The sequence below is a fragment of the Leopardus geoffroyi genome, chromosome D1 (assembly GCF_018350155.1).
Source record: "Leopardus geoffroyi isolate Oge1 chromosome D1, O.geoffroyi_Oge1_pat1.0, whole genome shotgun sequence".
Lineage (NCBI taxonomy): Eukaryota > Metazoa > Chordata > Mammalia > Carnivora > Felidae > Leopardus > Leopardus geoffroyi.
In genome coordinates this window covers 102,662,345-102,686,956 of record NC_059329.1, presented here as the reverse complement: position 1 = coordinate 102,686,956, position 24,612 = coordinate 102,662,345, and the positions used below count along the sequence as shown (strand labels likewise).

Genomic DNA, 24,612 nt, shown 5'->3' with positions numbered 1-24,612 from the left:
CGTGAATAAAATCTTGCCTCTCTTCTATTCCGCGTCTGGTGTTTAAGTAGCAGGTGTCAGGACTTGGTGTCTTCCCATTGCTGAGTAAGACTCCACGGTATGGATCTACCACATTGTATTTATGCGTACATCAGTTGATAGGCATTTGTTTCCACTCTTTGGCTATTATGGATACTCCTGTGAATAGTTAGGTATAAGTTTTGTGTGGACATATGCTTTTCTTCCTCTTAGGTATTTATCGAGGAATGGAATTGCTAGGTCATATAGTAACTATGGTTAACACTTTGAGAAAATGCCAGACTGTTTTCCACGGTGGCTGCACCTTTTTTTTTTTTTAATGTCTATTTATTTTTGAGAGAGAGAGAGTGAGAGAGAGAGAAAGAGAGAGAGAGAGATGGAGAGCAAGTGGGGAAGGGGCAGAGAGAGAGGGAGACACAGAAGCTGAAGCAGACTCTAGGCTCCGAGCTGTCAGCACAGAGCCCGACGCGGGGCTTGAACTCATGAACTGTGAGATCATGACCTGAGCGGAATTCAGATGCTTAACGGACTGAGCCACCACAGGTGCACTGTGGCTGCCCCATTTTACATTCCCACCAGTGGTGTATGGAGTTCCAGTTTCTCCATATCCTCACCAACACTAATGATTGCTTGTCTTTTTTACTATAGCCATTCTAGTGGATACAATATTCTCTTTTTATGGTTTTGATTTGCAATTCCCTAATGGCTGATGATGATTAGCATCTTTTCATGTGCTTCTTGGCCCTTGGTATATCTTCTTTGGAAAAATGTCTTTTCAGATGCTTTGGCCATTTTTAAGGTGGGTTATTTGTTTTTTTATTATTGAGTTGTAAGAGTTCTTTATATTCTGGGGCGCCTGGATGGCTCAGTCGGTTAAGCGGCCGACGTCGGCTCAGGTCATGATCTCGCGGTCCGTGAGTTTGAGCCCCGAATCCGGCTCTGTGCTGACAGCTCAGAGCCTGGAGCCTGCTTCAGATTGTGTGTCTCCCTCTCTCTCTCACCCTCCCCCGTTCATGCTCTGTCTCTGTCTCAAAAAGAAATAAACGTTAAAAAAAATAAAAAAAAAAAGAGTTCTTTATATTCTAAGTGCAAGTCCCTTATGAGAGACATGATTTGCAAGATTTTTCTCCTCCCTGTGGGTTGTTTTTTCACTTTCTTCATGGTGTCCTTTGGAGCATGAAAGGTTTTTTAATATTGAGGAAGTCCAGTCTATCTTTTCCTTTGCCATTTGTGTCTTGCTTCATGTTCAAGAAATCATTGCTTAATCTAGGATCACAAAGATTTATGCCTAGGTTTTCTTCTAAGAGTTTTTATACTTACAGCTCTTACATTTAGATCTAGGGTCCCTTTGGGGCACCTGGGTGGCTCAGTCGGTTAGGCGTCCGACTTTGGCTCAGGTCATGATCTCGCGGTTTGTGAGTTCGAGCCCTGCGTCGGGCTCTGTGCTGACGGCTCAGAGCCTGGAGCCTGCTTCGGATTCTGTGTCTTTGTCTCCCTCTGCCCCTCCCCTTCTCACACTCTGTCTTTTTCTCAAAAATAAATCAACATGAGATCTTGGGGCCCTTTGTGGGTAATTTCTGTCTGTGGTATGGAGTTTCCACCTGGTGTTTTGAGTTGACCAGAGGCTGAATATGTGTCTGACCCCAGTTGTCTGGGATACTTAGAGGTGACCAAAGCGAACCCTCCTACTTTCTCTGAACTTATTTGTCTGTTGTTGGAAAGCAAGACACAAGGTGTCCCTCCTCCCCCTCAGGTGACTCCAGCCTAAATCTAAATCGTCAGCCATTGGGCTGATGGGGGGAGGGTGCTGTACCCTCTTTGCCTCAGTCACGCTGCCCTATCGAAAGTGCTTACTTTCTGCTTCTTGAAGCCTCATTCATTGTGGACCCAGCCTCCCTCCTCAGGGTTGCAAGAACAATCAAACCAGGAATGTGTGTCCTCACGGTGTGTGGAAAGAACCAGGCAGCATGGCTTCCAATTCTGTGTGTTGCTAGACCTATTTCAGATATTTACTTCACTTTCTTAATGTCTCCGTTATCCCATCTGTAAAATGGGACCAATACTCCTTACCCCCTGGGACCGCTGTGAAAATGAAATGAGAGCAAACACGTGGACTACAGGTGGGGGTCATAATTATGTGCCGGACCCAGCTTTGCTGTCATTTGCTGTGTGACCTTAAGCCAGTCACCCATCCTCTCTGGATCTCCACTTCTAAGTCTGTAAAACGGAGTGGATCCCCCTCGTCGTCCTTGCCACAGAGCAAACGATGTGAGCACCAAATGCTGTCATTTAACAAATGTGGAGTTCATGGTCAAGGTGTTCACCAGGGTCGGCTTTGGGCTCCCTGGCTACACCCTCTGTCTTCTCAGTATTTTTTGTTCTCTCTGGAGGGACACCCTGGGGTGAGTGGTTGAACCACCTGTAGGGGTGTCACGGTTGAAGAGGGCTCTGTTGTTCAGAATTTAGACAGGGGCAAATCAACTTGACACATAACTTCTCTTTATCCAGCAAAAGTGCCCAAACAATAAAACAATGGCTAAAGCTCCTCAAGCCTTTGCTGTTTAGGTCTGTGATATAGGTATGACTATTAACCATGTTTTGTAGAAGAGACAGCTGACGCTCAGAGAAATTAAGCCACTTGCCTGAGGTCACACAGCTAATGAGCAGAGCAAGGATTCAACCCCAGATCTGACTCCAGGACCTGTCTCCTAGTCCTTGTAGGAACAGTGTAGCCACTTCCAACCTCCTTCAGCTTAGAGTTCTCCTGGAGCAGTCCTGCCATAGGCAGGACAACCAGTTAGAGCCCAATCCCACAGATGTTTTGGTGAACCTGACTGTCAGCTGCAGGAAAGTGAAACCTCAGGCCTTGAGGAGGGGCTCCCCATCCCTAGAGACTCAGAGAATGGGATCATTTTGTGAGTGTGTGTGTGTGTGTGCACGCGCGCGGCAATCCTCGGAGCCAGCCAGCCTCTCGGGGTTGCAGCCGACCACCATCCCATTTCACAGATGGGATAACAGAGTCTCGGAGTTTCAGCAGCACGGCTAGTGAAGCCGGGGTTTGAATGTGCTCTGTGTGGCTCCAGGGGTGAATGTTTACCTGTGGTCCTGCTTTCCAGGGCTTCACAGATCTTGCCACTTGTAGTTCACCCTCATGATTTTACCTTTCCTCTGTCCTAGGAACTATTGACTTAATGCTTCCTTTTACATCAACCCACTTAAAAAAATTGGCCTGAGTTTAAAGCATAATATCCTCGGAATGTTGGGTTTGATTGTACTTACACATACATCATACATATGTGTCTAATACACACACACACACACATACATGTCTCCAACATACATACATATATATGCGTGTTTTTCCAATACATTCGCATATGTATGTATATGTGTATGTGTTTCAGATACACATTGAAATGACTAATAACTGTGAAACATCAAACTCCATTCCCTGCATCTCCTAACTCATCCAGAGTGCCCCAGTTATGCATACCACAATTAGGGAAACGGTTTTTTTCTAAGGCGTCAGCTCTATCAGTAACTCAGGACATTTTCCCTGTCCCACCCCGTCACATTACTTGCCTATAAAATCGGGGCAGTTGGATTTCAAAGACCTCTTCTGTTGTAATTGGCGTGGATAGAGTTCTAAGTGCATGTTGGGCTGGCTTTATCCGAGGAGTCCGGCTTTATCCAACCACGCAGAGTGGTGGGGCCTCAGGAGCCAGCTCGTGTTGGTCAAACTCACAAGAGGCTGATGTGGATAAACCAGACCAACGGATGCGTTGACTGACTTTGAGCTGCTAGCAGGCCCCTGGGCTGTCCTGCTCCATGAGTGGAGGAACACGTCTCCTTGCCAGCACCAGCACAGGCACGGGAAGCGTCCTGAGCCGCCGTGTTCAGGACAGAGGGGCCCTGGGGTGGACGGGATCGGGCTGGCCCTTGGAGACGGTCTTGAGTTTGAGTGTAAGCCCTCCTGTAAGAAGCTGTGTGGCTGTGAATTGCTGTGCTTCTCAGAGCCTCGCCATCTATACGATGGGGGTCATTGGACTCACTTGGTAGGGAGGCTGTGAGGATCGAAACAGATACCATATGAAAGAGCCTGGCACAAAGTAGGTGTTAATTAATCGAGAGCTAGTAGGACTTGTGTGAGGGAAGGTGCTGTTTGATGATGAAAGACTGAGGGGTAGAATCAGTGTCTAATTCAGGGGCTGCAAACTCAGATGCCAACTGGGCCAGGCAGTTCATAATAATCAATTAATAATAATAATAATAAAGTAAGGCAGGTGTAAGGTGGCAAATGTCTGGGGGGTAAAAGAGAGGTGATGACTGGGTGGCTTAAAGGGGGCAAGACCTGGCAGAAAGGGGTGACCTCCACTCAGCTCCAGCAATGGCCAGATTTTCCGACTTCTTAAAGAGAAGCCAGATTTTTATGGGATAACTCCTTTTTTTTAATGTTTATTTCTTTTGAGAGAGAGAGAAAGCATGAGAGCACATGAGTGCGGAGGGGCAGAGAGAACGGGAGAGAGAATCCGAAGCAGGCTCTGCACTGTCAGCACAGAGCCCAACGCGCGGCTTGAACTCACGAACCGCGAGATCATGACCTGAGCCGAAATCCAGAGTCTGATTGATCAGTTGGTTAACTGAGCCACCCAGGTGCCACGTTTATGGGATAACTTCCGATTTTGAACCGCACCCAATTAAAATTTGCACGCCAAGCAAAACACAGGTGTGGGCCACTGCCAGTCGCCGGTTTGCAGCCTGTGGCCTAAATGATCTTTGCATTCCTTCCCGCTAGGCCCACTGTCCCAACACAGTGCCTGGCACACAGCAGATATCCGGTGCAGGCAGACCTGGTAGAGAACTGAACCGTGCTGGTGACAATCACTGAATGATGGGGCTACAGGCTTCTTCCACGGGGCTGGCCACTACAGGCTACTTCCATGGGGCTGGCCATTCTCCCCAGCTTCCCTGGCAGCTCCCCATCGCCCAAGGTGTTTCCTGCCCTGGTTGGCCAGCACTCAGGATCTGAGACTTCTTCCTCGTGTTCTTCCTTATGTTAACACACAGGTCACGTCACCTCTCTGCTGCCTGCGTGTGCTCCTGACATCTGAAGTCAGGAGTCATTGTCACCATGGAGGGTGGGTGCTTCCTCTCCTAGCACTCAGGCACCGTCACATCCTCCCGTTTTGTTCTCTGCATCGCACCTGTCACTTTTCACTTTTTTTTTTTAACGGAAGCACTGCCCAATGTGGGGTTTGAACTCATGAGCCTGAGATCAAGAGTCTTGACTCTTTTTTTTTTTTTTTTAACATTTATTTATTTTTGAGAGAGAACGAGAGTGCAGGGGAGTTGCAGAAAGAGAGAGAGAGAGAGAGGGAGAGAGGCAGACACAGACTCTGCATGGACATCAGAGAGCCCGATGTGGGGCTTGAACTCATGAACCATGAGATCATGACCTGAGCTGAAGTTGGAAGCTTAACCAGCTGAGCCATCTCGGCGCCTCCCCCACCCCCACCCCCTGCGGAATCTTCTAAGGAACTTATGGCTTAGGCATCTTCTGCTCCCTTTTACAGGCTAAGGGCCTGTGGCTCAGAGAGAGGGAGTTACTTGTCCAAGGTTGCCAGTTGGTACGGGTGGTGGTGACAATTTTGACCCTGGTCTGTCTGCCTCTGGTGCGCCCTGAGTGTGCCCTTGGCAGTGATGCTTAGGTAACAGAGAGGGGGCAGGGGAGCAACCACCTCGTGATTCAGTGAGCACTGACTGAAGTGAATCACCCTCCTTCCCTCACCATTAACCATTTTTATTAACTTGTCACGACTCCAAGTGGGCAGTTTACCTTGAGGACGAGTCCTCACCGGAGTAGATGTGACTCTAGGCCACCCTCAAAGTCGCCTGGTTGGCAGTGAGCCCTAAGCGTGGGACTTGAGCTCAGGTCCCCGGACCCCGGGCCTTTGTCTCCTGCGCCCGGCTGCTCCCGGCTGTCACGTGCTGAGCCCTCCCTTGCCTCCCCAGCTGAGAACGCCACCAACACCACCCAGGATGAGCAGCGGGAGTGGCTGAGCTGTGACCGCCAGGAAGAGATGCTCAACCTGGGCTTCACCATCGGCTCCTTCGTGCTCAGCGCCACGACCCTGCCGCTGGGGATCCTCATGGACCGCTTTGGCCCCCGGCCCACGCGGCTGGTTGGCAGGTGAGGGGGGGGGCAGGAAGGCAAGGCTGGTGCTGCAGGGGGGAGGGGAGGCTCAGGGTGTTCGCGGGCAACCCCTTCTCCTTCCCTGGGTCTCCACAGTGCCAGCTTCGCCGCGTCCTGTGCCCTCATGGCCCTGGCCTCTCGGGACACCAGAGGTGAGTCGTTTGACCTCTCGCTGCCCACAGGAAAAGAATGGGTGGGATGAAGGCAGATCGCCTGCCATCCCGGCTCCTGCCCTTGGCCTCCCACAGCCCCCCAAATGCCCTGACCCATCGCTTTCCCCTTCCCAGTTCTGTCTCCGTTGATATTCCTGGCGCTGTCCCTGAATGGCTTTGGTGGCATCTGCTTAACGTTCTCTTCACTCACGGTGAGTGTGACAGGCCCCGCTTGGCAGGAGGGCACCCTGGGGTGGGGGTGGGAGTAGAGGAGAGTGAGGGGGACAGCGGGTGAGGGAGGAGCCAGTGGACCCAGAGCAGAGGCGTGTGCAGGCTGCCGCTGAGGGTGGACGTGAGGCTGTGTCTGTGGGATGTGAGAGTGTGGGTGTTGGGGGGGTGCGTGTGTCCCCAGCACACAATGTCTGCTGGCCTCGGTTCTAGGCGCTGGGGGGACAGCACAAACAGAACTGCCGACTTCGTCACCTTTCTGGAACTTCTGTTCCGGGGTTGGGCGAAGAGGCAGCCTTCTCCAAACAAGTAAACTAATAAATTCTGTCAGTAGTCGGAAGTGCTGGAAAGAAAAGAAAGCTGGGCAGTGTGGCAGATAGTGACACGGTAGGAGCAGCGTGTGCGTGTGTGCGTGTGCGTGTGATGCTCTAGATGGGCAAGGGCGTGCGCAGGTGAATGTGTTCGTGAGGGTATTAGGTTAAGCCACGTCAAATTGCCGACACTTGACCGTGCTGGACCTACAGAAACAGCTTTTTCCACATGACTCAGCCTCCTGCAAATGTGTGTGGCTTTGTGTGTGTGTTGCTCTAAGTGTGTGTGTCTCTGTATGTGAGTGTAAGGGTTAAAGGCTGATGAGTGTGTGGTGGGGGAGGGGTTCCTGGCTGGGCCAGCCTCGGGGCTGTTTATCTCGGATGAGGGCCGCCCTGACCCGTCCTGACCGCCAAACTGGGTGTTTTTGGCTGAATTTCACCTCACCCAGCAGCCGCCTTTAATTCCAGCCCGGGACGTTTCACAACTCTCCAAGGAAGCGGATCCCTTCCTCCCCGCCTCCCCACCCCCCCCCCTCCCCCCTGCGAAGCCCCTTCTCCACGCTGTGCAGCTTGGCTGGGGCCCTAGATCCCTTCTCTCCTCTGTGCCCCGCGGTGCGCAACCTCGGACCCTGCCCCTGCCGGCCTAGGCTCTGCGCCCGCCGCCCGCCCGCCCGCCGCTCCTCCCCCTGCCCCGCCGCCAATAATCTCCAGCCAATGGCCGGGCCCGGCGCCTGCCCCGCCCCCGCCCCGGGCCTCTGCCCTCGCCCGCCGAGACAGACCCGAGCCAGGACCTCCAGTGCTGCCCAGCCCCTCGCCCCCGTTAGCCCGGCCGGCCTCGCGCCCTCCACCCCACCCCGGCGCCGCCCTGCTGGGCCGAGACAAGCGCCCCGAGACCCTGGGGCGGGGGCGCCAGGGGTCCGGGCAGCTCTCCCTGGCACTTTCCCTGGTGTCCTTGGCAGCGTGCCTTGCAGATACCAGGTGCCTGGGAAACCTCTACCCCAGCGGGGGTCAGCCTGGTCCCACCCCCTTTTCACAACCGCTTGGAAGTTGGTGGAGGACTCAGCTCTCTGCGGGTTTTCTCCTCTGTGGAGAGGGTTGAAGTGTTGCGTGGCATCTAAGGCCTTTCCCAGCTATGGCTCTGTTGACCTGGGGGGGGGGGGAGGGGGATGGTGGGGCCAGAGGGGGATGTACACAAAGGGCAGCATGACTTTGCTTTCTCCTCCCCGGAGGGCCTGGCTCAGGCCAGAGAGCAGAACATACGGTCAGTTCTCTACTGGTGGCGATTCTTGGCCTGCTGTGCACGTCAGAGCCACTTCTCCTGGTCACCTGGCCTGCCCCTGCCCCCTCCTTTACATCCGCCCTTCCCTCCCTGGCACCTCCCGTGACTTGTGCCTTTGGGGCCTTTGGGGCCACCCAGGAGGGCTCATTACAGAGCCAGCCATGGTCACAGCCTTGGGGTCCGGGATAGAGCCGGGGTTGCCAGAACAGGGGAGAAAGTCATTAAGGAGCTCTGTGAACTTGAGTACATTTCTTTCCCTCACTGGGCCTCAGTTTTCTTATCTGTCAAATGAGTTGCACTAGATCAGTTTTTCTTAAACACCCATTCCGTGGGTTATTAAGAGGCGTCACAAAATAGAAGGGCTCCACGAACAACTAACTTGGGAAACCCTGGGCTCGAGCGGAATTGACAAAAGTGTTCTTTGCGGGCGCTTTTGGGAACGGTTGAGATGCTCAAGTGCATTGGAAGTCTGTGGGAGGGAGGGTGTTAGCCAGTTTCCCGTGATTTTGCCTTTGAGATTTTCTGTTGCCTCTCCTGAGGCTGGTGTTCCTGGAGCTCACTTTGAGGGCTGCGGGGTGGGGTGCATTGAGGCTTAGTCCCATTGACTGGGCCAGGGGTACCCTGGGCAGTGTCAGGGTCCTTCAGCTTACCGGTCTGCTTCCCGCCCTCAGCTGCCCAACATGTTTGGGAACCTGCGATCTACGTTCATGGCCCTCATGATCGGCTCCTATGCCTCTTCTGCCATCACGTTCCCAGGAATCAAGGTATTGGACCTGTTTGGGGCGGGGGACCAGTGAGGTCACCTGGGTTTTCTTTTTGCCTAGAGAAACTAGGTGGGGCTGGGTGAGTGGCTGGCATGCCTGGGAACCGTTGTTCCTGCCAGGCAGAGGTCAGTCCCCACCACCGTGGGGCAAGCACTGAAGTGTCATGGGAGGGGCCCAGGCCTTGCCGCTGGCCGATGGGTCTCCCTGCTTGCCTCCTTTCCTTTCCTGCCATCCTAGGCCAGGCCTTCGTCCTCTCTTCTGGGCTAGCTCAAGTCTTCCCAGCTGGTCTCCCTGCCTCGGACCTTTCCCCCTCTCTGGTCTGTCCTTCACGTGACTTCCAGAATGATTTTAGTTGGAGGCCTGGCTCACACACCTGCCCTGCTTCACTGACAGAATCAAGTCCCTCCATCCTCTTTGCAGACATTCAGTGCCCTTGATCTCTCTGGCCTCAACCACTTTTCCAGCCACATTTCCTTCACCTGCCCTGGAGAGGCTTGTTGCCTTGGTCCAAGGTCATGAAGTTAGTCCATATCAGGCTACAGCCTGAACAAATCAGCCTGGCAGCATTAGAACCGGAAGGCCTGAGTTCTAGCTTGGGGGCAAGCTTGGGGCCTCACGCCTTCCTCTGATATCAAATGATAACAAAGCGTGCTTTCAGCTGGGCCATAGGATGCCCTTCAGATTCCACCATGGGCAGTGAAGTTTGTTTAGGAGGCGCTTGCTGGGTGCCCCCAAAGGAGTTTGAGAGTGCATGGGTGGGAGTGGCCATCAGTTGTTCAGGTAGCAGCAGGCATGGAGGGTGGGAGGGGCTTGAGGAGGCAGATCTTAACACCCACTCACTTGGAGATGTGGTTCTTTGAAGCTCTGTCCTGTCCCCCAGAGAGGAAGAGAGCCTCAAGGCCCAAGGCTGAGGAGGAGCAGAAATTTTCCCAGGCAGCACTGGAGCTCTGGGCAGGAGCCTGAGGAGGGGGCAGATGTCAGTCGTCCCAGGCAGGGAGGACAAGAGCAGGGACACCATCTCTAGGTACCTGGCTTCCCCAGCAGAGGGCTGACGCATTGGCACAGAATCCCAATCAGTTCCCAGCCCACTTGGGTTGGAAGGCCTTGGGCAGCGCTCTTTGCACACACGCGCACACGCCCACGCTCCCAGTTGTACTCCCTGGGAACACCTGTGAAAGGTGAGATAAGGCTTCTCGGTCGGGTTTGTCTTTCCCTCAGGGAACGTGCCAGGAAGGGGCAAGATACACACAGGCCTGGTAAACCTAGAGCATTACTTTTTCTCTTTTGTACATAAAATGCAATGGCATTTTTGTGTGGAAGCCAACATGTGCGTGGAGTCACAGGCAGGCTTGTGTGTCCTTTTCCGATAATAATTGACAAAGACCTTCAGCACCCGGGGGTGGGTGGGTGGGATTACTTCACGTCTCGTTAGGGGGCTGGGGTGAAAAGGGGAGAGGATGGCGGTCTCCTGGGTCTCTTAACTTCCGGCCTCCACTTCCCATCTGCAAATCAGGTGCAAGGAATGGGGTAGAAGAGACCTTGTCTAGGGTCTCTGAGGCCTGGGCTCTGCCTTGGGCTGGGAGAGGTGAGGCCAGGTGGCCCATGGGCCTGCCCCTCCTTCCACAGCTGATCTATGACGCTGGCGTGTCCTTCATGGTCATCATGTTCACGTGGTCGGGCCTGGCCTGCCTCATCTTTCTGAACTGTGCCCTCAACTGGCCCAGCGAAGCCTTTCCTGCTCCCGAGGAAGTCAACTATACGTGAGTGGCTGTGGAGGGCTGTGTGATGAGGGGGACTCCCCTCCCTGTGGAGGGAGGGGTGGGTGGGGAGTGGGGGGCGGTAATACAATGGACAGAATCAGCTTTGGCCTCTGCTTTCTTATCTGTACAATGGGCGTGATCCTCCCCACCGACAAGCGTTTGAGTAGATGTGGCACATAACGGGCCGTCAAAACACCGCCACTGTTATTCTTTCTGAGTTTGGAGGATGGGAACAGAGTAGGAGGGACCCCAGCAACAGTGCCATGTGTCATATGGTCCCAGGAGGGGGATACAAAGACTCAAATACCCCACCCTTTGTAGGACAGCCTGAATGCTGACTTTTCTCCACCCCCTATCAGTTCAGTGGGGTCAAGGGAGATGTTCCACAAGGAAGCCTGTCAAAAAGCTGATATTTGAGTGTCTGCTGCGGGCCAGGCCCTGTGCTTAGCAGTCCTACCACCCTCCACAGTCCTGTTAGTGGGTTCTTTTATTAACTCCATTCATAACAAAAGTTCAGGGAACAAAGTGACTTTCCTAAAGTCCAACCACTGAAGGGGGCAAATTAAAGATTGGAACCAGGCTCTCTGACTCCAGAGTCTGAATTCTTTGGTTGTTTGTTTGTTTGTTTGTTTTTATTAAAAAAGTTTTTTGGGGGCGCCTGGGTGGCTCAGTCAGTTGAGCATCCGACTTCAGCTCAGGTCATGATCTCATGGCTTGAGTTCGAGCCCCGCGTTGGGCTCTGTGCTGACGGCTCAGAGCCTGGAGCCTCTTCAGATTCTGTGTCTTTCTCTCACTCTCTGCCCCTCCCCCGCTCACACTCTGTCTCTCTCTGTCTCTCAAAAATAAATAAACATTAATAAAAGTTTTTTTAATGCTTATTTATTTTTGAGAGAGAGAGGAAGGGACGGAGTGGAGGAGGGGCAGGGAGAGAGGGAGACACAGAATCTGAGCTGTCAGCACACAGCTCAACGTGGGGCTCAAACTCAAAAACCGTGAGATCATGACCTGAGCCGAAGTTGAACGCTTAACCAACAGAGCCATCCAGGCGCCCCTCCAGAGTCTGAATTCTTTTTTTTTTTTTTTTAATTTTTTAACATTTATTCAATTTTGAGAGACCCAGACAGAGTGCAAGCAGGGGTGGGGCAGAGAGAGGGAGACAGAGAATCCAAAGCAGGCTCCAGGCTCCGAGCTGTCAGCACAAAGCCCTACATGGGGCTCGAACTCACCAACGGTGACATCGTGACCTCAGCCAAAGTGGAATGCTTAACCAACTGAGCCACCCAGGCTCCCCTCCAGAGTCTGAATTCTTTTTTTTAAATGTTTTTTTTTTTTTTCAACGTTTATTTATTTTTGGGACAGGGAGAGACAGAGCATGAACAGGGGAGGGGCAGAGAGAGAGGGAGACACAGAATCAGAAACAGGCTCCAAGCTCTGAGCCATCAGCCCAGAGCCTGATGCGGGGCTCGAACTCCCGGACCGCGAGATCGTGACCTGGCTGAAGTCGGACGCTTAACCGACTGCGCCACCCAGGCGCCCCCAGAGTCTGAATTCTTAATGCTGCCTCCATGGCAACAGCCCAAGTGAAAAAGGACTCGCCCACCCTTCATTTACTGGGTGCTAAAGCTGGCCCCTGGCCCAGGCTCCGAGTGACAGGTGCGAGCCTGCACTAGGCAGCTTGTCAGTGGGCATGTCAGCCAGCGCCAGGTAAAGGGTTGCACGGCACCCCTAGGGCAGACTGGGATGGACCCCTTGGGCAGGCTGTCGAGGGTGGGCTCTGCGTGGCTGGTTCCCACATTCCCTGGCCCGGCTGCTGGCAGGAAGAAGATCAAGCTCAGCGGACTGGCCCTTGATCACAAGGTGACAGGTGACCGCTTCTACACCCATGTGACCATTGTGGGCCAGCGGCTGAGCCAGAAGGCCCCCAGCCTGGAGGACGGGGCTGAAGTCTTCATCTCATCCCACGATGTTCGTGGCATCTCAGAAAGCCCTCCTGAGAGTGAGTGTCTGGTCAAGGGGCCAGCCTTGGGTGACAGGTGGGGTGGGTCCTCATACTTATTAGTGAGCACTCGTTCTCTCCCTTTGTGCTCTATACCCAACACCCCATGATGTAAATAGGTGAGGTTTGATCCCCATTTACAGAATGAGGGGAAATCAGAGCTCAGAGAACTCTATAAGTTCAGACTCGGGGGTACTCTGTTGGATTCCTGCGTGAAGGAGGGGGGGGGGAGGAGCTTCCAGAATGGGGCAGGATCTCCAGGCCTGTGGGACGGTTGGTTTCATCAGGGCTCCCTACAGCCTCTGAGCCCCTTGCATCAGGTGCCGCCAGGTTGAGCCAGCTGCGAGGCCCTCCAGCGCCCGGCTGGCTGGCTCCCCCTGCTGGCTGGAAGAGGATCTGCAGTCACCTGCCTGAGCCGCTTCCCAAGGTGTCAGCTCCCAGATGATTGGCAGGTGCACCTGCCCTGGCGTCAGGAGATGGGGAGTCCGGCTCCTCAGGTGCAGGCCGTGTGACTTGGGCAGATCACTGAAGCCTGTTCTGGCTTTCCTTATCTCTGAAACTAGCAGTCATCATGCGCACTGGAGGGGGAAGTTAGCTGTGAGGCTTAAACGGAGACGTGGATATGGCAGCTCTGTAAATGGCACAAGGCTGTGCAGTCGTGAGGGTATGAGCCCCCCACCCCCACCCCCGCGGAGCCTCCCGTGGCAGAGTGGTGGCAGCCATGAGCTGAGTCCAGCCGACCTGCAGCTTCCAGCCCTGTGAGCTTGAGCAAGTCACTGGGTCAATTTCCTCATCTGCAGAACGTGCTGAGGACAGGGTTGTTGTTCACTTTTGGTAAATGGGAAGGTGCTTAATAAATAGTAGCTAGAGTTATTACCACACCAAGGTATACACCCAGCGGGCAGCTGAAAACGTTCTGTTGAGATCAGTATTAAACTGGGCAAGAACTTGGAGGCCAGTGAATCTGAGCCCTCGTTTCTGAAGGAACCAATCCCCTGAGAGTCACACAGTGAGTGGCTGAGCCCCTCTAGAACTGCATCAGCTGGGACAGTTGGAGGGAAATGGAAGCTCTGGGGCTCAGGGGCGCCCTCTGCTGTCTCTCCAGAGTCTGTCCCCTTCCGCCAGAGCCTCTGTTCCCCCATTTTCCTGTGGAGCCTTCTCACCATGGGCATGACCCAGCTGAGGGTCATCTTCTACATGGCCGCCATGAACAAGATGCTGGAGTACCTCGTGACTGGTGGTCAGGAGCATGGTGAGGTGCTGCTGAGCCCATTGGGGGCTGGGGGCACAGGAGGGTCACCCTGGTGGGCTCCTCTCACTCTGGCTTCTCTCCCCACCCCCCAACAGAGACGGACATCCTGAGAAAAAGGGCGGCAGAGACAGGTAGGGGGATAGAAGTTGGGGGCCTGGCCCACACCCGCCCCACTGGTGCCCACTCCACAGGGAGCCTGGGCCCAGCCTTGTAACTCTGGGCATTTGGGGCATCTGAGAATCTGGGGGTCAGAGGGGAGCTATTCTGGCACTGCTTCTCCTACACCGGAAGTGGGTGACAGTGCCCACCGGGCTGCTGGCATTGCTTGTGCCGGCTCCTGACTCCACTTCTCTTCCCGTCCTGCCCAGTTGGGTTCTACTCCTCAATCTTTGGGGCCATGCAGCTGTTGTGCCTTCTCACCTGCCCCCTCATTGGCTACATCATGGACTGGCGGATCAAGGACTGTGTGGACGCCCCCACTGAGGGCAGTGCCCTCGGAAACGCCAGGTGACCTGTATAGGGATGGTGACAGCTTTTTGTTTTTCATGTGCTTTCACGCCCGGCTTCTCATTTCCTTCTCCCGAGAGCCCTGGGAGAGCAGGAATATCTCCCCATTTTACAGATGAGGAAACTAAGGCTAAGGTGGGCATAGCTCACTTGATCATAAAGATAGCTGAGGTCAAGTGCTGACCGTGCACTAGGCACTTGCATTGTCTTACGGAGTCCTACAACAGCTCTCTGAGGGAGGTATGTTATCCTCACTTCACAAAGCTGACAGGCAGAAAGGTTGAGCAACTTACCCAAGATCGCACAGCTCGTAGTAGCATGTTCCGGAACCTATGTTGTAAAGGGTATACTCAAAAGCCTTCTTATGGCTAGAAAGAGAGTTGGAATATCAGACATCTATTGCTGTATCACAGATTAGCCCCAAAGCTGGGCATCTTTAAACAGCTAATGTTTCTTGTCTCATATAGTTTCTGAGTCAGGAATCTGGGAATGACTTAGCTGGGTGTTCTGGCTCAGGGTCTGTCTGTCTGAGTCTGTTTGGGGTGGTGTAACAAAATACCACACACTGGGTGGCTTAAAAACAATAGACACTTACTTATTACCGTTCTGGAGCCTGGAAGCCTCAGATCAGGGAGCCAGTGGTTGACCGAGGACCTTCTTCTGGGCGGCTATCTTCTTGCTGTGTACTCACATGGCCTAAGGAATAGGGAGCTCTGTGGGGCCTCCTTTATAAAGGCACGAATCCCATGATGAGGGCTTTCCCCTCGTGATTTAATCACCCGCCAAGACCCCCACTGCCTAATACTGCCATGTTGGGCATGAGGATTTTAGCATGTGAATTTCGGGGGGACACAGTCATTCAGACCACCGCAGGCTCTCTAGCTGTTGGCCAGGCCTACAGATATCTGAGATATTGACCGAGGTCAGAGAATCTGTTCCTGAGCTCACTAAGGTGGCTCTTGGCCCGAGGTTTGGCCCCTCTCCACCTGGGTCTGTCCCGAGGGCTGCTCACCACAGAACAGCTTCCCCCAGCAAGGGGTCTAAGGGAGGGAGACAAAGACAGAAGCTTCTGTGTCCTTCACAGCGAAATCTCACAAGTGACATTCCATTGTTTCTGTCGTATTCTGTGGGTCGTCCAGAGTAACTGGTACAGTGTAGGACGGGACTACACAGGACATGGGTAGCAGGAGGTGGGGCCAATGAGGCCCATCTTGTTGGCTGGAGACCACAATTGGGTCTTGAACCGGGGTCTTCTGGGTTCTTTCTGTGTTAATCCAAATAGTTCCTGTTTGTCCTGAGAGGACAGGAGAGAAGGCAGCTAAGGAACAATCTCGTGGCTTCCCTCCCCAGCATCGGTACTCCAGCCCGGGCACCCTGCCCATGGCCCCTGATGGCAGGGTCATCTGTCTAGGATAGATGAGCATCTCGGCCTGCTGGCCTCTCCCCTGGAGTGTGCCAGAGAGGGGCCTGCTGGATAGTCCGGGGCCAATCTGCTGTCCCCAGAGTGGCATCTACTTTTGTCCAGGCTGATGGGCAGAGATGTTTCCGTAGAGGCGTCCGATTGGAGACGGCGTGAGAGCTTCCGGTTCACCACCTTCCTTCCTATCCTTGATTCTCAGGCTTCAGTGTGCGTGAGACGTGCCTGGGCTGTTTGTCAGAATGCAGCTTCCTGGGCCCAGCCTCTGAGATTCTGGCGTGAGAGCCTGGAATCTGCATTTTAAAGAAAGCCCCGAGGTGATGCTGGGGTAAAAGGTGGGGGAGCCACGCTTTGAGGAACACAGGGCTGGGGGAGTGGTTTGCTGCCTTTGTTGCCCCCGCGGTAGAGGCCCAGGAGAAGAGGGGAAGGCCAGGCGGGGAACCAGGCAGCTGCTGGGGACATGGAGGCAGCAGCCAGTGACATCCTGTTCTCCTCAGGGATGGGGTTGCCACCAGGTCGGCCAGACCGCGCTACCGCAAGATCCAGAAGATCACCAATGCCATCAACGCCTTCACCCTGACCAACTTCCTGCTGGTGGGGTTTGGCGTCACCTGCCTCATCAATAGCTTACACCTCCAGGTACCCACCTCTGTCCTCCCCCGTCTCCCTGCCTCCCAGGACCCCTCCGAAGGGCCATTTCGCCCCATGCCTGCCTTCCAGGAAGCCAGGTTCTTGTCCTCTGGGTCTGTCTTCTGGGTCTCTGGGTCCCCCCGGGGGGGTATTCCAGGGATCGGGTGGGCAAGGGCTCTGCGCGGCTTCGTGTCGCCCGCCACCCTCCCCATCCTGCCTCCGGCCTCCACACCTGCTCTCACCTCTTCCCTCTCTCTTCTTGGTTTCAGTACGTGACCTTTATCCTGCACACCGTGGTTCGAGGTTTCTTCCACTCAGCCTGTGGGAGCCTCTACGCTGCAGTGTGAGTCAGCCGCTTCCTCCCCCAAACCCGAAGATCCCTGAGCAGAGTCGAAATGGCCCCGCCCACCCCATCATGCCCCTCTCCGCTGCCTCCCAGGAGTGCTGACCTCTTGGAGTTGGTGGGGAGCTGGGAGGCCACCTGGTGGGCTGGTGGTGGGGCTGCCCTCTCCCGGCATGTCATCTCGGGTGGTGGGGTCCCTGCCTCTTCAAAGGTAGCCTGCCACCAGGGGGTCCTCCCTTAGAGGAAGCCAGGATTCTTCTCCTTCTTCTCCTTCTCCTTCTCCTTCTCCTTCTCCTTCTCCTCCCTCTCCTCCTCCTTCTTTTTTTTTTTTTTTTAAAGTTTATTTATTTTGAGAAAGAGAGAAAGAGAGAACAAGCTGGGGAGGGGCAGAAAGAGAAGGAGACAGAGGATCCGAAACCGGCTCCGTGCTGACAGCAGAGAGCCCAACGCAGCGCTCGATCTCAGGAACCGTGAGATCATGACCCGAGCCGAAGTCAGACGCTTAACCAACTGAGCCCCCCCCCCCCCCCACCACCACGTGCCTTGGTCCTATGTCTGCTCTCCTCTCTCCCCCGTCAGCCCTGTAGAAATTTCCAGATTGCAGCCTGCCTTATGACTCTCCTGCTCCATCTGGAGCAGCCCCCGGTTCCCTCTCCCCTCACCCTTCTGGTTTCCACTGCCAGTGCTGCTGAGGGACTCCCCGGGGTGTGTAATGAGCAATGGCAGTGACAGTTGTCACCGTTACCAGGGGCTTCTTCAATGGCAGGCGTGGTGTAGGCCACCTGGCCAGGGTCAGCAGAGGGCAGCCCGTCTCCTTCACCTTCTCAAGCCGGAGCCTTGGAGTGAGCCTTGGCTCTTCCCTTCCTCACACTCCATGTCTAGTCCTCCGCGGTCCCGCTGTCCACAGACCCCGAATGCGACCCTCTCCTTGTCTCCACCGCCACCCCCCTGCCCTGGCTGGGAGCAGCAGCTCCTGGCCGGGTCCCTGCATCTGCTCTCGCCTCCCTCGGTCTGTTTAAGTTTATTTATTTATTTTGAGAGAGATAGAGCGGGCAGGGGAGGGACAGAGAGAGTGGGAGAGAGAGAATCCCAAGCAGGCTCTGTGCTGTGAGCATGGGGCCTGATGCGGGGCTCAGACTCACAAACCATGAAATCATGACCTGAGCTGAAACCAAGAGTCTGATGCTTAACTGACAGAGCCACCCAGGTGCCCCCTCCCTTGGTCTATTTTTAACACAGGGGCTGGAGACACCTGCTGGGACATAAGTCTTTTTCTGTCACTCCATGGCTTCCTGCCTTGTTTCTGAGAAAAAGCCAGAGGCTTTGTTATGGCTTAACAGGCCCTACAAGGTCTAGCTCCCCCCTCCCCCACCCTGGGCCCTGTCTGCTCTCTTCACCCCCCCTCCCCCTTCTCTCACTCTGCTGTGGCCTCTTCATTTCTCAGAAACCCCAAGTGTGTCCCCTACTTAGGCCATTTGCACTTCCTGTTCCCTCTTTCTAGAACAGTCTCCCTCCAGATAGCTGCAAGGCCCACAGTTACCTCACCTTCTCCAGGTCCGTACCCAGGGTCCCCTTGTCAGTGAGGCCTCTGCTGGCCATCCTGTCCACGGTGGCAGCCCCCTGGACGCCCCCACCTGCTTTCTCCACCCTACGTCTCTCCTTGGCTCTCGTCACCAGCCAACAATCTATGTGTGTATCTTGCTCGTTGTCCGACTGACACCGGCCCCACCAGAAAGCCACCTCTACGAGGGTTCGGTTCAGTGCTGAATGTGCATGCGCCTTAGAATGGCACCTGGCACGTGGGAACTCAGTGAATCCTTGTCAAAAGAATAAATGAACCGCCCAGCGAGGTCAGTGCTATCTCGGTTATTAGTGGAGGAAGTGGGTCTCCGAGAGATTGCATAACTTGCTGTTATCACACAGATAGTAGTTGGCAGAAGCCAGCTTAGTGGCCCCGAAGCCGCAGCACACAGCTTTGAGGCCAGAGTCCAGAAAGCACAGGCAAAGAGGCTTTTTTTTTTAATTAACTAAAGTTTATTTATTTATTTATTCGGAGACAGGGAGGGAGAGAGAGTGTGCGTGTGTGCGCACAAGTGGGGGAGGGGCAGAGAGCAAGTGAGAGAGAGAGAGAATCCCAAGTAGGCTCCACACTGTCTGCACAGAGCCCGATGTGGGGCTCGAACTCACAAATTGTGAGATCGCAACCTGAGCCGAAATCAGGAGTCGGATGCTTAACTGACTGAGCCACCCAGGTGCCCTGCAAAGAGGCTCTTAAGTTCCACCCTGCCCGCCTAACCTGGGGGCGGGGAGTCTGGCACAGGGGGCTGGACTGAAGAGGGCCACGTGCCCGTCCTAACTGGCCTACCTCTCCTTGACAGGTTCCCGTCCAACCACTTTGGGACGCTGACGGGTCTGCAGTCCCTCATCAGTGCTGTGTTTGCCCTGCTCCAGCAGCCGCTTTTCATGGCCATGGTGGGACCCTTGAAAGGAGAGCCCTTCTGGGTGAGAACTGCGGGTGGCGTGGGGGTGGAGAGCAGGAGCCCCTTTCCAGGGGGCTGAGGGGGAGGGGCTTCGAGGTGACAGAATCCCTCACTCATCTCTCAGACTGAAGGTCTCTGATCTGGGGGCTCCCCAGCTGGCTGTCCATCACAACCCATCACAGCGTGTTAAAAGTACAGATTCCCCAGCCAGCCGCATCAGCATCCCTCACCCTGGGCCCACGAGTATCTTTGGGCTAAGCCTCTGGGTGCCTTGTGAAGTGGCCTAGCTCTGATGCAGTCCAGTTTCACCCAGTGCATGGATCCTTTCTCCAGCACCTCTGGAAGGGGGTTCCAACAAACCCTCTCAACACCCTCAGTGACGGGGCAGCAGCCATTGGTATGGTCAGAAGGGCTTTTCCTTACCCAGAACCGACATCTGCCTCCCTAAAGCTGACCTTCTGTCTGCCCTGTGGGGCCACCTGTCCCGTAACCTTTCTCCCACAAGAATGATGGAGAAAGCGTAGCCACCCTTTAGTGAATGCTCACCAGGTACTGACAGCCCTGAGGAGGGACTTAGAGTCATGGCGATTTGCCCAAAGTCACACAGCGAGAAAGGCAGAGCCGGGTGTGGACCGAGGCCCAGTGCACGTGAGGGCCACTGCCCTGGGCCTCCTGTCCTCCGGCTGCCTTGGCTCCTTTGACTGCCTTCGAGTCTCTTCTCAGCACCCGCAATGGGATCCCCTTGTCAGCATCCTCAGAGGTCATGGTTCCCAGCCCAGAAGCTTCCATGTCAGAAAGTAGCCCAGCCTGCCTCAGTAGCGCCCCAGAGGGCGCCAGCTGGTGTGGGCACCAGCCTCAGCCAGGGTTCCAACTAGGCTAAGAAACTTTACGAGCTCGTTGAACATTAAATGAGATATTGGTGGAACAGTGACTGAACACTAGAAGCACTGGCTATATTTATCATTGTGGCCCAGGACCTGAGCACAAATGGCTGCCTTCTCCTCTCTGCTGAAGGTTAAATGGGAGGGCCCTTGAGGGTGATGGGGGGAAGCGGGTGCCTGTTTGACTCTTGTCTTTCTCCTTGCCCTAAAGGTGAATCTGGGCCTCCTGTTATTCTCACTCCTGGGATTCCTGCTGCCTTCTTACCTCTTCTACTACCGTGCCCAGCTCCAGAGGGAGTACGCCACCGACTGGGAGGGCCCAAAGAAGGTGCTTGGAAGCTCCGAGGTGACTGCCTAGATCCCTGCAGCCAAGGGACCCGGACGACAGGCCAAGGCCTGAGCTACCAAAGGGAATGCCTTGCCGGAGTCCGGCTCCAGCGGGTCCAGGGGTTCCCGAAGGATGAACGGCGTCGGCGAAAAAGTGAAAATAAAACTAGAATAAAAAACTAAAATAAAAACGGACACAGACAGCAGCAGTGCGTTGAACTGGCCGATTTATTGTAGCAAATGTGGCATGATACGTGTGCTAGTGATTTCCTTGGAGCATACGTCATCTGTGTGTTTCTAACATCGCCTGATTTTAAAAATGTTCCTACGTGTAGTCAACCTTTAAGAAATAACATGGCGATTTTCTTGTAAAGTTCCCGCATACCCTTTGATTATTGATTAATTTCTTACCTTATTCCATTATGCATCTGCGTTTATCTATAATCTACAAAGCATTCGCTTTGCTGTTCTCGTGAAAGGCCCTCCATTTCTCGACGCCTCAAGTGGAACAGTTACAGGGACATGACCTCCTAACCACAAGAGGCCAGAAGAACAATGTGTTTGCCTCGGTCCGAGGTGCCGGGAAGGGGCCGATAGGGCCTTAGAAACCCATGCCTCACACATTCTCAGAGAGACAATGCACCTAGGAACTAAGGAACCATTCTGTACGTGAACCGACTAGGTTCAGTCACCATCTGGAATGCCTCCGGGGGGCCAGGTGGGCCTAGGGGTTGAAGTCACCTGTGCCCAGAGATACACTCCTTAGTTGCCGGAGTGGGGCAGATCCATATCCATATGTCTCAAATCCGTATGTCTCTCCTTTACAGGCCCCCTTTGCTGGCAAATGCAGGAGGCCATCCTTCCCGCAAGTGGAGGAGTCTCCACAGGGGACGGCAAGGGCTAAACGTAAAGCCGCACAATTCCTTGCGGAACCTTAGATTCTTCCCTAATGGTTCTTTTCCCAGAGGGCCTGTCGAGGGCAATTCCCCAACAGACAACACCCCAGGTACTTTTAAGGCCAAATTACCTAAAAGCGGGAGGACAAGAAGCTTCACTGTCGGCGGACCGCCCTGCAGTCACCAGTCCGTCCACAGCCCGGGCCCCGCCACTCAGGCTGGGATAGCTCGGCTTCCAGCAATGCCTCATATGGCTTTTCTACCTGTAACATACGCACAGAGCTGGGCCGTGGATTTATAAATACCAAGAGAAGTTCTATTTTTGTAGGGACTTGCTAAAAGGAAAAAAAAAAAAAAAAAAGAACTAAAAAAAATTTTCCCCAAAGCAATAATGCTCCATTGACTGAAGACAGCCCTGTGCTAGAAGGATTGGGCCTTCTTTCTCCTCAGATTGGAGGAGACCAGGATGCGGGCTGTCTTGCCTCTGGGCCTTCATCCTAGGGGCCCACCTCCTGGTGCTTCCTGGCGGCTTGTGGGATCAACAAACAGGTTACCCCTAGGGTTCTAGCTATGCGATGCCCAGAGATCGGGCATGCGTACACATGCACGTGTACGTGTTTGTGTGCACGTGCGTGTGAATGTGTGTGTGTGGACGAAACAACCTTCCCCTCGAGGAAAGGGGCCTGAGGTGGTGGCTGTGTCCTGGATGGGGTACTGGGGGGGTGGGTAAGCCCCTTCAGGGCCGGAGGGCAGGTTCCCTCCCTGGTACTGCCTTTTGTAGGTCTTAGAGGAAATAAAAAGGGAAGTGAGAGACTGGCTGGTGTGTGCCTGTATCTTTGTTGGGGGGGGGGGTGTTTTCCCACACTCCCATCCCTCTCCCCCACCCAGGCTTGGCTGGGCATTAAGTAGGACACCTGAAGTGCCAGCCTGTCCACCTCTGGCTGTCTGCCTCACCTCCCTCTGCTTAACCATCCCTGCCCTTAGTGTCTGGAGGGAGCCCACATCCTGCCCTCTGCTCCTGCTCCCCCATTTCCCATGGTTTGAGGTACAGCCAGGAGGTTGCTTTTGTCTGTACAGGGGGATCGGGGCAGGATGCTTTAGAAATAATCCCTTAGAATGCTGGAGGTTTGTTGAAATTTACACTTTTTTATAGTCTCCTGTTTTATCTTAAAACTTATGCAAATTTTGAGCTCCACTTTCTACTATATTTATACTTATTTTTAACATCGAAATGAGGCTTTAAAATCACAAAGGTAAAGACACCATCTTTGAGAATGAGGGACCCTCCAGGAACTTCCACCTTTTTTATTCCAGGCCGACACCTCTTTATGTCCCTGGGACAGCAGCCTTAGAGGCTGGAGCAAGTCACAGAATGGAGCGGGGGCGGGGGGGGGGGTGTGCAGGGAGGGGCGCTGACATTTGTTGAGAATCTGCCTGTACTTCACAGGTTATCTCATTTCGTCCTAACTATAGCCCAAGAGGTTAGTGTCTTCACACTGTTTTTGTAGGTTGAGGAAAGCCCAGACAGGTTAAAGCACAAGACCAAGGGCACACGGTTGGTAGGTGTGGAATTGAGCTTGAAACTTGGACACTCTGACTGCTGAGTCCTAACCACAGGCCTGCCAGGGCGGTTAGGGACAGAAAGGAGGTCCCAAGCTTCTCAGCCCAGCCCAGCTGTCCTCACAGGGCTGAGAGTGACCTCAAAAGCCTTGCTCATCTCCCCCACCCCAATCCACCTGCGGGTGTGTGTGTGTGTGTGTGTGTGTGTGTGTGTGTGTGTGTAACTTTGGAGAACCCTCAAATGTTAGTGCTGAAGACAGTATCACAGATGAACTGCCTGTTTGTCCTAAATTATCTTTAGAAGTTAATGGAACAGACTAACCCACCCATTTCATAGATGAGAAAACACGTCCAGAGGGGTCTGGAGACTTGACAAAGTCACATAGCAGATCCCTGGCTGCTGTAGCCCAGACTCCTGGCTTCTAACACAGTTCCCTTTTTGCAACATTCTAAACCAGAATTGGACAGCACCCACCAACGGGTTGGGCGGGTTCCCGGAGGGCCTACCTGGGTCTCACTGCTCACCATCCCGCGCCTTGACTTTCCAAGTAATCTGGTGGAGGGCGATCGCGAGCGATCGCGAGCGATGGATCCCACCCGCCCCGGGTGCTGGCTGGAAGAGGAAGCAAGGTATGTGGGCCGGGGGATGGGTGTTCCCAGCAGGCGGCGCTGCGGGGCTGTGTCCGGGATGCGATGGAAGAGGTGGGAGGGGGCGGCGAGCCTGGAAGGGAGTCCCCCACACCCCTCCCCACACACAGCCTCCCCACGGGTCGGTCCTTCCTGGGCTTCGACCCCCAGACTCCTGCCCTGGCTTGCACTGTCCTCCTTTGAGATCTCATGCCTTCCCGACCCCCACCCTTGCAAGCGTTATCTGCACCCCCACAGATGCCCAGACGGAAGGAGTGGGTCCAGACGTCGGCCGAAGCCCAGCTGGGGCTTCGGACGGGGTGGGCGTTGCCGGCAGAAATCCCGGCCTCCCGGGGGAGGGGTGGAGAGCTTGGGGAGGGGGCTGGGCAGGGGCGGAAGCGAGCTGGAGCCGTGTTTGTCGCGGCGCTGCCGAGTGGAACAGATGGCTGGGGAGGGGAGAGGGTACGTGGCGGGGGGTGGGGGGGGAAGGAGGGGTGCGGGGGCCGGAGGATGAGGAACGAGGAATTTCGACGCCCTGAGTCTCCCAGGAGAAGCCCCCCTCCCCATCTCTTCCCAGGAAGAGGGGGGTAGCGCCGGCCTTTTCCCGGAGAGCCTGGCCTCTGGCCTGCGGCGGCCCCCGGCTGCGCGGCCCGCCGCCCCAGGGCGCGCCCCTTATCCCTGCCCCCCCTCTGGCGCGGGCCCGGCCGGCGGGGTCAAGGCCGCCTCGAGCTGCCCGGGGCGCTAGGGTTACGGGGGCCGCACTCCGAGGGGCGAGGGGGCGGCGGGAAGCCAGCTCCCGAGCTGGGAGCGAGTTCAGGGATCGTAAATAGCTGAGGGAAAACGTGTTAATTGGAACTTTATGCAGATGAGCTGGGACCCGGGGCTGGGGGGGTGGAGGGAGGGAGAAGGTCAGGCGGGTGCGGGACCCGAGCCCAGTTCCGAGGGGAGGGGAGGGGAGGGGAGGGCTCTGGCTCGGGACTGATGGGTGAGT

At 54.8% G+C, this 24,612-nt stretch overlaps 1 protein-coding gene across 10 annotated transcripts in view; it reads left to right on the top strand.

Annotated features, from left to right (window-relative positions):
- Positions 1–20,741, top strand: part of SLC43A1 (solute carrier family 43 member 1) — a 32,842-nt gene extending 12,101 nt beyond the window's left edge. For 8 of the 10 annotated variants that reach the window (XM_045485260.1, XM_045485268.1, XM_045485265.1 and 5 more), the window contains 13 exons: positions 6,031–6,208; positions 6,308–6,363; positions 6,499–6,575; positions 8,853–8,945; positions 10,572–10,705; positions 12,523–12,701; positions 13,807–13,953; positions 14,049–14,084; positions 14,322–14,460; positions 16,375–16,516; positions 16,777–16,850; positions 19,229–19,352; positions 20,423–20,741. In XM_045485260.1, the coding sequence (XP_045341216.1) occupies positions 6,031–6,208; positions 6,308–6,363; positions 6,499–6,575; positions 8,853–8,945; positions 10,572–10,705; positions 12,523–12,701; positions 13,807–13,953; positions 14,049–14,084; positions 14,322–14,460; positions 16,375–16,516; positions 16,777–16,850; positions 19,229–19,352; positions 20,423–20,569 (1,526 nt within the window). In that variant the 3' untranslated portion in view covers positions 20,570–20,741. Of the gene's footprint in view, positions 1–6,030; positions 6,209–6,307; positions 6,364–6,498; positions 6,576–7,601; positions 7,881–8,852; positions 8,946–10,571; positions 10,706–12,522; positions 12,702–13,806; positions 13,954–14,048; positions 14,085–14,321; positions 14,461–16,374; positions 16,517–16,776; positions 17,127–19,228; positions 19,353–20,422 lie in introns of those variants that run through there. The other 2 variants (XM_045485270.1, XM_045485261.1) reach the window with 2 other exon arrangements.
- Positions 20,742–24,612: the final 3,871 nt, after the last annotated feature.